At 36.1% G+C, this 14,343-nt stretch overlaps 1 protein-coding gene across 3 annotated transcripts in view; it reads right to left on the bottom strand.

Annotated features, from left to right (window-relative positions):
* LOC148870411 (6-phosphofructo-2-kinase/fructose-2,6-bisphosphatase-like) overlaps positions 1–14,343 on the bottom strand; it is a 55,964-nt gene that overhangs the window by 38,882 nt on the left and 2,739 nt on the right. For 2 of the 3 annotated variants that reach the window (XR_016108018.1, XM_088973238.1), the window contains exons 4-14: positions 13,313–13,531; positions 12,803–12,994; positions 12,559–12,654; positions 11,999–12,097; positions 11,869–11,898; positions 9,437–9,490; positions 8,545–8,598; positions 8,392–8,469; positions 5,896–5,987; positions 5,705–5,760; positions 5,531–5,607 (exon numbers count right to left, since the gene is read on the bottom strand). Coding sequence is in view for 2 of the 3 variants with exons in the window: in XM_088973238.1 (XP_088829364.1) it covers positions 5,531–5,607; positions 5,705–5,760; positions 5,896–5,987; positions 8,392–8,469; positions 8,545–8,598; positions 9,437–9,490; positions 11,869–11,898; positions 11,999–12,097; positions 12,559–12,654; positions 12,803–12,994; positions 13,313–13,531 (1,047 nt within the window). In the remaining variant the exon portion in view is untranslated. The remainder of the gene's footprint in view (positions 1–5,530; positions 5,608–5,704; positions 5,761–5,895; positions 5,988–8,391; positions 8,470–8,544; positions 8,599–9,436; positions 9,491–11,868; positions 11,899–11,998; positions 12,098–12,558; positions 12,655–12,802; positions 12,995–13,312; positions 13,532–14,343) is intronic. The other variant, XM_088973239.1, reaches the window with a different exon arrangement.

The raw sequence follows: 14,343 nt of genomic DNA, 5'->3' as shown, positions 1-14,343 counted from the left end.
TCTTGTGCATACGGATGTTTGGGGGCCATATCACATTCCTTCTATGGGTGGGTACAGATATTTTTTGTTATTTGTTGATGACCATACCCGGTTTTCTTGGGTTTATCTTATGCGTTCACGAGATTAGGTTCCCGCCCTGACCCAAAACTTTCACCAAATGATCCTAACCCAGTTTGATGTCAAGATTAAAGTTCTTAGATCTGATAATGCAAAGGAATACTTTGCTAAGTCATTGGCATCTTACCTTCTTACTCATGGGGTTATCCATCAGAGCTCTTGCCCTCATACACCTCAGCAGAATGGGGTTGCAAAAAAGAAGAGTAGGCACATCTTGGAGGTGGCTAGAAGTCTTATGTTTACCTCCAATGTCCCTATTCGCTTCTGAGGTGATGCTATCCTCACGGCGGTATATCTTATTAATCGGATTCCTTCCCGGGTTCTTGATTTGTGATCTCCTTTTTCCCTTCTGTACCCACATGAGGAGTTGTTTTCTATTCCGCTTAAAACATTCGGTTGTACCTGCTTTGTTCAGCTTCTCAGACCCCACCACTCCAAGTTTGAACCCAAGGCCTCCAAATGCATTTTCCTTGGTTATGCACAAACTCAAAAGGGGTATTGCTGCAATGATCCTGTCACAGGGAGGAAGTTCGTCTCCATGGATGTCACTTTCTTTGAGGAGACATCCTATTATCCTTGGGTTTCTCCTCAGGGGGAGAGCAGTGAGAGTAGGGGTTTAAGTCCTTGTCTTCAGGGGGAGAGCAGTGAGAGTGGGGTAGTTCCTTTACCTATTCCATTGGGTGATGGGAGCTGCAATGGTGAGGGCGGCCAAAGGGATCAGGAGTTGAGGGTCTATCACAGGTGGTGTAGGCAGGTTGATCCCGATCATCAGCAGTCCAGGCCAGCTCCAATCTCATCTACGGCTCCAGGTCCAGACATTACAGTCCCAGGACCCATAGAGACTTCTTCTATTGTTGCCATTTCACCTCCTACAAATGACCTTGATCTTCCGATTGCAGTCCGTAAAGGGAAACGACATTGTACCACATCTACAGCTCACTGTATTTCCCATTTTTTATCCTATGATCGCCTATCTCCTACCTACAGGTCCTACCTTAGTTCCATTTCCAATGTCCCTATTCCAAGAACAGTACAAGAGGCCCTATCAGTCCCGGAGTGGAGAGGTGCAATGCAAGTTGAAATGGATGCCCTGTTGAAAAATAATACCTGGGAGATAGTTGACTTGCCCAAAGGAAAGAAACCAGTTGGATGCAGATGGGTATTTACTGTGAAGCACAATGCGGATGGATCCATTGAGAGGTATAAAGCTCGGCTAGTTGCAAAAAGGGTTCACTCAGACTTATGGTATAGATTACTTGGAGACAGTTGCCCCAGTAGCCAAGATGACCACCATTCGGGTTCTATTATATCTTGTAGCAAGCCACATTTGGCCTTTGTACCAAATGGATGTTAAAAATGCCTTCCTGAATGGGGACTTGCAGGAAGAGGTTTACATGCAGTTGCCTCCTGGATACTATGATACAGAGATAGGTAAGAAGGTCTGCCGGCTCAATAAGGCATTGTATGGTTTGAAGCAATCACCTAGAGCTTGATTCGACATATTCAGACTAGCTCTTGGAAAGTTCGATTATGTACAAGCCCAGTCAGATCATACACTATTCATCAAGAGGGTGGAGTCTTCACTGACACTACTTGCAGTATACGTTGATGATATTGTGGTGACAGGAAATGACAGCCATGAGATTGAGTCCCTTAAACAGCTCCTTCATCAAAAGTTTGAGGTGAAAGATCTGGGTACACTACAGTATTTTTTGGGCATAGAGGTTGCTAGATCTAAACAGGTGTTTTAGATCTGTTGGCTGAAATAGGAAAGTTGGGTGTCAAACCTACAGATACACCCATTGAACATAACCATAGGATTAGTGCAGAGAGTAGGGAGCTGCTTTAAGACAAAGTTATGTTGCAGCAATTGGTAGAAAAGCTCCTATATCTCTGCCTCACTCGACCGGATATTACTTATGTTGTTAGTGTTGTCAGCCAGTACATGCATTCTCCTAGAACCACACATCTTCTTGCGGCAGAAAGAATTTTAGCCTACTTGAAGAGATGCCCGGGTAGGGGTACATTGTTCAAGAACAATAACCACATGAAGGTGGAGGTCTATACAGATGCCGATTGGGCTGGGAGTGTTGATGACAGACGGTCTACCTCAGGATATTGTGCCCTTGTGGGAGGAAACATTCTCTCCTGGAGAAGTAAGAAACAAAGTGTTGTCTCCCGGTCTAGTGCTGAAGCAGAATACAGGTCCATGGCCAACGGAGTGACTGAAATCCTATGGTTAAGATCTCTACTTGAGGAGTTGGGTATTGAGTATGAGAAGCCTCTGATGCTGTATTGTGATAATCAAGCAGCATGACAGAACCAAACACATTGAAGTTGACCAACATTTTGTACGAGAGAGGGTCTCATCTCAAGAAATATGCCTCCCTTACATCACATCCAGTATGCAACTAGCAGATATCCTCACTAAAGCTGTATCAAGAAAGAAGCTAGAAGCGGATCTATCCAAGTTGGGAATGATAAACATTTACTCCCAACTTGAGGGGGAATGATAAACATTTACTCCGTAGGGTAGAATATACCTAGTCTATCTGCTATGTTATTCTGTTATTCTAGTTCTGTTATCTACTTTTCAGTTTTTTATATTGTTAAGTGTTATGATGTAAACACCAAGGGCAAATATGTCCTTTCATGTAACTAGCATAATATATAAATATTAAATTGAAGTGGCGGCGGCAGATCATTCAGAATCTGTCCTTCCTTTCAAACCTGTGTTCTACTGCTCTCTCACTAATCTTTCTCCTCTCTCTTCTTCACTTTCTCTTCTGTTCAAACCTGAAATTCCTTAGTGTCCAAGACTGATAGCAGTCTTGATCATCTTCATCCAAGTTGAAAGGTTTTGATAACCTGTTTTGATATAAAATTTGTAAAAGAAAGAAGAAAAAGAAGAGAGGAAAAGGTTTCTGCTAGAAAGAAAGAGAAGAGAGATAGAAGAGAATGGGGGAGAAGCCAAAAAAAATTGGAATCTGGACGGCCCTTTCATTAGATTATATACTCATAAGTAAAAGAGTGTACAAGCACAAGTATGCCCTTAGTAAGTCGGCTACTTGTAAGAAGCTTAAAAGTCACGCTTGACTTAAACATAATCTAATGGGCCTAAGGCCCAAAACTACCTAACTAAGTTATGTAAATAAAAACAAGTAAAATCAGCCCACAACTCAACAACAATCTTTAGATATTAATAGTTTTGTAGCTGTACTAAAACCAAAAATTCCTGATCTCAAAAACCCAAACTTTATAATTGTAGCCTCCTCTTCAGTTGTTATCACTCATCAAAACTTCGTTTGGATCAAATCAATCATCAAAACTTTGATCAGCATCAAATATAGGAGAATCAAACAGATCCCAATGGCAACCATGAAAACCCAAAGAGGTTCAGCTCCAATCATAGAAAATGGTGAGATCTAACAGCAATGCAACAGAGTGGAAGAGAACTGGCAGTAATCATGAGAGATCCAACAATGAGCATTGCAAATCATGAAAAAATCTGTGAGATCTGACTGCAACATGACATAAGGGAAGAGAGATTGAATGGAAACCATCAGAGATCCAGAAGGATCCAATGGCAAGACTTGAAAACTTTAGTGAGATTTGACAGTGAGCATTGGAAATCATGAGAGATCCAGTGGGATTTAATTGATCTGGAGTCATTAGAAAGAAAAGTTAAAGAAAATTTCACAATACAAGATTTCTTTATCCATTTTTGCTATCAAACTCAGTTTGATTGGGATTACTTGTCCAGCTAAGCACATTAGCTAATGGCTCAAAGTGACTTGGCTGAGTCTAGGCTCTTCAAACCTACCTGAGTTGTCTGACTTTTTTACCTCAGACCCTTATAAAATGACTAAACTTGTTGACTTGGCCTATTTGAATCCAAGTTTAATGATTATAAATTTATTGCTCTGACCAAATAAAATTTATGAAAGAATCTAATTGCATCTTGTTTATTAGTAAAAGCAATCAAAAGAACTTTAATGAAAATAAAAGAAAGAAAACCTTATACTTGAGAAAGGATTGAGAGGAACAAAAGACACCTATGGCTGACAAATATATTTATATAATATCTGGTAAAAGTCCATCTTGGGTGTTGGGACGGATAGACTGGATAAGGTCCTAACTCCCAACCTTCATCTAGTGTTATGCATCTTCATTGTTCTTAATACAAGACATCTTTCATAAAAAAGAAACAAACAAAAAAAAAAAGAGATAAGATCTTTTTCTCTCCTTCCTCCTCACCCTCCTCTTAAGGAGGCTTACACCTCTTATGTTCTGAAATATGCCTCACAACGCCTCTAGGTAACGGAATGCCTTGTGCCATGCCTTGTGCTTTAAAACATTGGTTACAAAAATCCCTTCCAACCAACCTAATAAAATCGGACCAGATTTGAAGATAATAATCCAATTGGAGGATAAGGTGTTAGAGATTCCTTACAAGAATCACAAAAAGGGAGAATCTATTTGTCTAGAAATGAGATGTTCAATTGTGAGAGTTCTGTTTAGATACTGTCCACATAGAAAAGACAGACCTTTGATGGAAAATTGGGAGCCCAAATCAAGTGCCAAGCAAAAGAACCATGTTACCTACAAATGACTTTGAGATCCCTAATTGAGAAGAACCCACATGAATTTGGGAAAGCAATTGAAAATCCTTCTTTCCTCCCTATTACAATAAACCCTGTATTGTTGAAAGCAATTGACAAGGTTAAAACAAAAATTTTCTTCCCATTGTCGTTGAGCCTTCTGAATTGTAGAATGGAGCCTATTATTTCATTTTCCAATATATATTTATATATATATATATATATATATATATATATATGCATGTAGAATCAAGTAAGAAATTGTTCCCTTATTCTGCTTTATTTTCTTGGGTTTATAATGTTTTGAATATGTTTCTTTGCATTGGTTTTGTTTTCTTCATTTTTAGTCTTTTCTTCCATTTGGAAAAATTGCAATGGGAACCCGTGATGTACTGTAGAAACAGTGTAGCATGGTAAATGACATAATAGCTTATGGTGCATTTATTGTAAGAGATAATATCACAAAACAAAGTGCTCCAATTAATTGAACTGAAGGGGTGTGGTCAATTCCTTGTTGATGAGAGAGGTGTTTTTTGGTTCATGAATATGCTACATCAATTTCTTTATAAGCAAAGATATGTCTTATATTATGACTCTTGGAAGAATATTGCATATTCAACTCCTTTAATCAAACCTAGTCTTATATAATGAACTGGACCATCTGCTACAACCAAATCTAGGATATAAAATATCAAGACAAGAATACTACTTAAAAGGCCAACAGAGAAATACAGTAGATGAAATCCAGTTGATACATGCAAATACCCTGCCAAAATATAATTAAAAAGATAAATCTGTAAGGCCAAACTTACCTGTATCTGCCCACCATGTCCACTAACCATATCGATCAGCTTGATGTATGACCCTTCTTCCACTGGTTCATAAACCTGGTGCAAAAGCGAAGATTATCAAGTACATGCACCAGAAACAGAATAAAAATATCATAAACAATAACTACAAGTATCTAATAAATTTGAAGCTTAACTTCTCATAATTAGCTAGTCTTATTTTGAAGTCCTGTAATCCCGCTTCAAAATCTGGCCTGCAGAATACGAGTAGCTTTATTCACAATTTTACATTAAGATAAGAATTTAATATAAAACTTAAATTTCAATAATGACAATTTCATGTTAAGCAATGCCCAGCCCCAGAAAGCCAAAGCTATGTGCCAACTCACTCTTCTGCATAGTCAGGACTTTGTTGAATTTTAAGGCGTATATTTCGTTCAATAATCCCTTCATCATTGCATATTGTTTCCAAAAATATCATCTGTGAGGAAAAAGTCAAACATGTAATCAGTTAGGAATTAAATTACAGCACTGTTTTAAAAGCGCAAGGCAAGGCGCGCGCCTTTTTAAAGCAAGGCACAAAAATAAGAAAATGCTAAAAAACAAAAAAAAATTGTCAGAAAATAAAAAAAAGCCAAAAAATGCAAAAAAAAATTATTAAACATAATATTAATAAAAAATATTACTTTTAAATTTTAAAATAAATGTTTTAAAAAACCTATTATCTAAAATTAAAATACATAAACATAACATGTAAAGCATATTCAAATGTGAACTTAAAAATAAAATCAAACATATAAAACATTTTCAAGCATGTAAAACCCACAATCTCTTTTTTTCCTCAATTGCATTACTTAAAGTAGTTAATGTGATGTAAACCATATTACATTCCAGATTCTACGAGCTGCCTTTGTGCCACGCCCCTCGGGGCAAGCCCAAACAAGTCCATGTTAGGGTCCTAAATTCTTAGTTCTCACACAAAAAAAAAATAATGATTTTATAATTTTAATTGCTATTTAAGAAGATATTTTAATAGGACGAACGAATGAACAACATTACCAAATAGAGGGTTCTCGGAGCTTCGATGAGCGAGCGAAGTGAGTGAAATAAGAATTTAGGACCCTAACATGGACTTGTGTTGCCTTGAGGGGTGTGGCACGAGGGTCCAGGGGCGGAGCCCCTGGCCCAACCGCTAGGTTCAAAAAAAAATGCAAAAAAGCGTCAAACTTTCAAAAGGCACACGCCTAGGCTGAGGCACAAGGCACATCAGGTATGCGCCTTTTGAAAGACATTCCCATGAAACCAAATAAACAAAACATGTATTCAATAACTATTGTATTTTCTATATAAGGCCAGGTTTGGGAGTGCTTAAAAATAAGGCTTATTTAAAATAAGTGCTTATTTGTGCCATTAAGCACTTATTGGTATTTGGGAAATAAGCTCGAAATAAGTGCTTATTTTAAAAATAAGGGCTTATTTTTTAAGCCCAATTTTCCAACTTTTTTAAGTGCTTATACAATAAGCACTTATTCAATTTTTTTCTTCCAAAATTATCCCTAGTTGAATTTTAAAATACCACTTATAAAATTATCCCTAGTTGAATTTTATAAAAGTACTTTTATGAAAGCACTTTTATGAAAGTACTTTTACGAAAGCACTTTTAATTCGCAAAAGTGTTTTCATAAAAGTACTTTTATAAAAATGCTTTCAAAGGTTATATTTTGAAAATTAGAAAGAAAATGAAGGACAAAATAGTCACAAATGCTTATTTAAGTGCTTATTAGAGAAAAAGACTACCAAAAGCCCAATATAAGTGCTTATTTTGAAAAAGTTGGGTGCCAAATGCAAATAAGTGCTTATTTGAACAAGCACTTATTTCTAAGCACTTATGTTTTAACTTAAGAACTCCCAAACATGGCCTAAGATATTTATCAACTAAAAAGGTAAGATGGAAGAACATAAATGTATCTTAATGCTATTGAAATTGAATGGCGGTATCATTTTTGGTAAATAAATTAGAAATCTGCATCAATTATAACTTTCTCATCTAAACCTTAACCTCTTTAGGCTTCCAAAACATGTTTTGTGGTAATTGGATATACTATCTATTGAAGAAAAAAATCAAAGATTCACCTTATTATCAGCTATTTGCACAGTCTTACAATATATTGCGTTCATCTAGAACCAAGAGAATGGGAGAGGGAATCTCAATATTTTCTGACCTTCTTTGTTGAAAGCATGATAACACAACATGCTATAACATTAATTATCTTCCCATCAAAAGTATGAACAGACCAAATTGTTTATTTCATGAATTCAGTATAATCAATTTAGCTTAGGAAAGATAAATAGAATGGAAAAACAAAATCTTGTGTAATAATTGAATTCCCTTTAGTTCAATGATACTGTTCTTATTTCTTCTTATTTCTGTCCCTTTATTCATCCTGTTTAACAAAATTTTCCATCTTAACGATTCAAAAAAGAAATATCTGTTTTTACAAGTTAAGCTTCAGAAGATAAAGCAGAACTTATTAACCAACCAAAACTTAAAACAATTCAAAAGCATCACAAATCATAAACATCAGCTAGCCTGTAGCAGCAGTCAACCAACAATGCACAGGCAGCAAATGGAACCACCATTCAATGAGTCCCACCTAAGAAATATTCTTTAATAAAATTCTAGTTGTTAAAAAGAATTTAAGAAGAGAGGTAACAGCAATTATCCATCAGGTTAACTTTTTGCTAAAACTCTCCTTATATGGAACCAATATATGGTTGTGGCTTTGTGGGTATCCCTCCAACTGTGTATGCGAATGGACTGTGATGCCCGCATGATGAGAATCTTACATACTTACCTTTGAATGACCATTGGCAGATTATGGTACCTTGCATTTCCCTTCAGCCATTTTCATAAGCATGTTCCTTCGTGTCCTGCTACTATTTGTGGCATCAAATATTCCAACCTATGATTCAATCAGAATAATAAGAACAAAAGTATTTTGGTGAATCTTATGAAACTAAACATAGGAGCCTCTTACCTGGCCACCTTCTTGCATCCATGATATCATATCATCCATTGCCAGGGCTGCTACCTAGTGGCATGTTTTATATTAAGATTATGTCCAAGGAAGAAACAGTTAATCAAGTGTGAAATGAACCATTTCAATGCCTAAAAAATAAAAATAAAATGCAATCACCTTAGTAAGAACAAACTCAGCATTTAAGAATATATTTCTTGTCATTTCTCCCTAATGAATAAGCTATTAAGGTGACATGTCCATCCTTTGAACTGCAGTTGGTTTCTAGATATTGGATTCAAGCAATTCAATGGTGCTCATCTGGACCAACCTGAGGAAAGCCTAAATTGACACTCAAGGGTACAGGTAACATTCATGCAGTTATTTCATGTTTTATATCCATTAACCAATACAGCCAACAAACCCACTAAAAGAGATATCCAAACCAAAAGTTGGCCCATTCAGATTATTGTTGCCATTCATTCTATAGATATCCGTATGGACCATTTATCATATTTATGACCATGAAAAAAAAATGCAAAAGATTATATGGCTACGACCATTATCATGCCAGATTTTGACAATAGGAAATTGCTCGGTGTTACTGATCATAATGGGAGTTCAGCCCTCAGGTTTTCTGCAATTATTTGTAGACTGTCCACAGAATCTACAATTTAGAACCTTAGAATGCTATGGAAATATATTAATTCTGTGAAGCCATAATAAGAGGTAAAATGAAGATCAGAATCAAAATTCTATAGCCTCCATAGAAGAGTGTCATAAAAACAAAAGTATAAATCGAAAAAATTAAAAAAAAAAAAAAGAATGTAAGCTCACTTGAAAGGGAAGAGAACATGACAGGACATAAACAAATGGAATTTTAGGATAATAGGATTGTTTGATGGATACTCACTTCATTGCGTGCCTCCATACCTTCTGGATTGTCAGCACGGAAAAAATCAGCAGACTGCATCAGAAAGTGTACTCTCTATTAAAGCTCCCATGTCTAAAGGATTGCAATGTAACAAAGAGAATACTCAAGCAACTTTGGAAAAATATCATCTTTCAGCAGTGGTTTGTTGAGAGACTTTCTTTTATAACACATCATAGTGAACCAATAACTATGACAGGCTCAGAGCATGGTAAAGGAGTTACATGTAAAAACCATTCAAACAACCCTACCTAATGAAGTAATTATACACCATATCCATGCATTCCACCATAAGATTCTTTTCTATATTATTGTCTTTTTTTTCTGTCTCAAACATGTGGACATACACATTGACCAACACAAAACAAGTAAATAAATGCACTTTCATGGTGGAAGGAACTTCTTGCAATCAAAATGTAGGACATTCTAAAACTCTTATTTATGGATTTGAATCTTTCTGAATAATCTCCGAGAAAGAATGTAAAATATTTCTCATTTCCAATACATATGACAATATGGAAGCTGTTATGGTTGTGCCTTGAATTCTTTGTTGCGACCGGTTTCATGAGCCTGCTCTGAATTAAGTTGAGAAAAACCCGAAGGCAAAATTTCATAGAGGTTTTGGTGGAAGCGTAGTGGCAGTATGGACCCGATCCATATTCAGCTTATGGATCCAAATTGAATACGAAGAGTAATGTATTTCGGGGGTTTTCTCTCTTGTATACTTGGTCTTTGTCTTGTGAGAGAAGAGGGAGACTTGGGGTGTATTTCGGGTTTAGGGTTTTCTGTGAGTGAGGTTGTGAGTGCATAGCTCTGTATTCCTCTCAATTACAGATTACATAGTGGATTTCCATTCCTCCTTCACCCGTGGACGTAGGCTATAGCCAAACCACATAATTTGTGTGTCCTCTTTGCTTGCTTCTCTTTATCTCTGTTTTTCTTTCGTTTTTGGGTGCCATTTGAATCTGTATTTCTGGGTTTTGCGCAACAGAAGCTAAATGAAATTTCAATTAGAGGTAATCACAGATTGGGCAGGGTTGGGTTCAGCATTGCATATAAGAGGAATAGGGAAAGCCTAGGCCCAGCACAGTCTAGATCTTGGAAATAGATAACAGGCCCAGGCTTGGCTCCAAGCAGGCCTAGGCCAGGCTGCTGGGTCTATGGTCCCTAGTCCATTCTAGTAAATCGTGGTATTTGTATTATATTTTGATTACATACCATATATAACTCATTTGTGCATTTAACCTATCTATCTATCTAATACACAGAACAATAGTAGGTTATATTCCATGTATTTCAACCATTTATTTACATTGTATAAATTTCAACATAAAAATAAATGAAGTAGGTGATGAAACTCAGACTAAAGTCAGTATAGTAAAATGCAAGAGCACAATACAAATACCATTTTTTAAGGGAAAGGAAAAAGTATTGCATTTCTGTGGCAAAACTATTACATATTTACATGTATAGAACTTACAAATATATTTATACAACATTAGCATTGAACTGGACTAACTTTCAAGAACTCTCTAGGTGGTTAAATCCCATTGAGGCCTTGATTCAAGTAAAGGTGAAAGTATAATTCTTTTTCAAGAAGAGAGGTGTGACTCCTTCATTTTATCCCATTCTCATTATCCATCTCTTTCTTGGAGGCCTTATGGTAACAGAACTGAATGACCTATTACTTAAGTTATTCAGGAAGCCAGAAGCTCCTGATGGCTGAAGCTAAAATTGGATTGATATACACTCAAATATTTTATTATTTAATTATTTTTATCCACTAACAAACAAATCAATAAGTCATTCAGTTCAGATGTTATCAAACAGCCCCTTATTATTTCATTTATTTATTCTGATATTCATGATCTTGACTCTTGTCTTAATGCACAGTCTCAATATACTAAACCTTTCAATGAGTTCTTGAGTCCCTAATCCAACGTCTAAAATCTTCTCAAACTCATAATCCTAAAGATATGCATCCACATGCCTAATCCACTCTAACGTCCACACTTATTTTCTTATGCATTTTATAATTTCCTCTTAGATTCCTAAAATATACATAGCTCAAATTCTGATTCTCTTTCTTTTCAGTTTCTCCTTTTAATTTATTTTAAGTTTGTTTCTCTAATTGGAAAATTCTTAAAGGGGTGAAATATGAATAGTCTTCCTTTTCCACGTAATGAATCTCTTTTTTCATTCAATTATATACACCACAACCATTTTTGTGATGTTCTTAGCAAAAGTAGGAAATCCAAGTTCCCTTGAGGAACTCATATCCTCATGAGAAAATGAAGTTCTTCTATTTTCTACTCCCAACAACCACAATTGGAACATCCATACTAGTAAATGAATTAAGAGTGTTGTAAATATGCATCTATTTTGTGACAATACAGTATATATTTTAAACATACCTGATTTGCACCATGCTTGAGACGGCGATACTGTTACAACCAAGAATTAAGTCATATCAAGACCTTATCACAGTCATGACTGATGCCAGGAGCAGGAAGCATAACTATGTTAAAAAATAAAATAAATCACCTTCCCAACATTGAAGTGTTTGGTATCATGGCCCAACCATCGGAGGTATCTTGTAAGTTTAGCTGCAGTAAAAGTCTTGCCTCGAGCTGGCAAGCCAACCTAGGAGTGTGAACAATTTATCAGAATCATCTATCCTCAACAAGGACTCAGTAGCTCATAAAATATGCTAAATTAGATCATGTCATTCCTACAGGACTTAGGTGCCTACCCATGAAGTAAACAGAGTTGTCATGCCTGGAAGGGACATAACATTAACATCACATGTTCCATTCTTGCTAGGCTTTTCACTCAACAAGAGAAAAAAAAGGAGAAAGGATATAGGGAGAAAGCATTAAGCTGCTATGGTTAACCATTCATAGATACAAATACCAGATTTATTGCTAAATACCTACTCTCTTTAGCCCAAGCATCTGTCAGCTAAATGATAATAACATTACATTTTCCAGTTTCAACAAGTTTCTTCACTCAACAAAAGAAAGAAAAAAGATAAATAACAAAGAAAGAAAGCATCAAAGGACTGAGAAACTTAACAAAGCCTAACCATTAATATGGAAAAATACCAGAACTATTGCCAAATGTCTATCCTCCTTTGGCCCAAGCATCTGATCTGCTATAGCTGCAGCAGCAACAGCTCCAGCAGCTGCTGGCATAGCATTCTACGAATTTGGCAAAAAAAAAAATATAAGAACCACCAATTGGAACAAAAGTGATTTTGATAAGAATACAATTATCAATTGGATGTAAGAAATACTAAATGGAAGAAGAAAAAATAGAACCTATGGCACCCATCAGATGTGCACCAACCTTGGTTTCAGTGGCCAAAGTAGTTGCAGAAGTTGATTTAGCAAGCCTAGGATATCCTACACCCCTATCCACAAAGAGTCCCCTTAAAACATCCTGCTTCTGAGAGGGTGAAAATGTTCCGGCTGACTTTGATTCAACCATACTAGAGGTAGAATAAGCTTTTGAAGGATCTGGAACTATGACCTCCATTTCCTATATGACAAACCTAATTAATCACATCAATTGATATATGATGCATGATAATCAACAAAAAATAAAAAAGAGTACTACAAGAAGATAAAAATATAAGTTCCAAAAGAAATTACAAAAAATTATGCGAAAAATAAAATTTGAAAAAACCCAGGGTTCCTAGTCATACTAGACCTTGATGTATGAAGCAAAATATTGATCAACAAACTAAATTGACTCATATAAAGTACCATAAAAAGATCAAAAGTATTAGTTTATAAAACCCATTGCATTTTTCACTAATATGGCCTACAAATGTGCAGGAAGGACTACAGGATAAACCTTTTTAGTTGTAGGTTGATCGACTAAGGCAATACTAGCCTTGTTTGAATGTGGATCACTGCTTGAGCCATCACTGTTGGAGAAGATCCCACCACAAGTTAATGACCTTGGATTCTCTGTCATGTTAGCTGCATATACTATGTCTGAGTTTGCAGAAGTCACTGGAGCTGGAATAACATAATGTTCTAGATCAAGCTCCAAACTTGTTGCAGAGCCATTCTGCAAGAAAAAAAAAAAAAAAAAAAACGAAAGATAGCAGTGACTGGGTTAATTATGATTGATAAGAAGCAACTAAGAATTCATAAATACCCACTAAGTACTTCTTCTCCATTTCGAAAAAGTGAAAAAATATAGTTTATGGAATGGTGCCTTTAGAGAGGACGAATTCTCAGACAACTAAATTTTGATTCAATTATTTCCCAAAATAATTTAGGGTAAATTACAGATAGGTACCTTTTACTTTGGGGGTAGTGACAGATAGGTACCCTGAACTTTTAATTGCAACACTTGAGTACCCTGAACTTTCAAAAATAAACACTCAGGTCCATCCACTAGTATTCTGTTAGCTAAACATTGCATAATTCCAAAAATACCCTTCTCATGTATTTCTGAGATCATTCTAAGGTAACTGAATGTCTCCCCATGATGATGTTTCATCTCACATGGACAGCAAATAACATATTCAAATTTTTCGACGACAGCATTCTCTAGTGATGATTTTACTCCGTAGAATGATCTCAACAATACACGGGAAGGGTATTTTTGACATTATGCAATGTTTAACTGACGGAATACTAACAGATGGACCCAAGTGTTGCAATTGAAAGTTCAGGGTACCTATCTGTCACTACCCCCAAAGTACAGGGTACCTATCTGGAAGGTACCTTCCTAATCAGTTCTAGGGGAGCCATCTTCAAAAGTAACATAAAGGCCTAATTGTTATGATAACCAAATAGAGGAGAGAAGGGATCATTGTTTGGTGTGGTGGTAAAATCTTGGGCCGACAAGCATGATGGTCCTTTTTTATCTGA

The sequence above is a fragment of the Nelumbo lutea genome, chromosome 2, assembly GCF_056320005.1.
Source record: "Nelumbo lutea isolate HS-2025 chromosome 2, American lotus-T2T, whole genome shotgun sequence".
NCBI classification, from domain to species: Eukaryota; Viridiplantae; Streptophyta; class Magnoliopsida; order Proteales; family Nelumbonaceae; genus Nelumbo; species Nelumbo lutea.
Note: the sequence above shows the minus strand (reverse complement) of the source record. Positions and strands in the feature narration are given on the sequence as shown.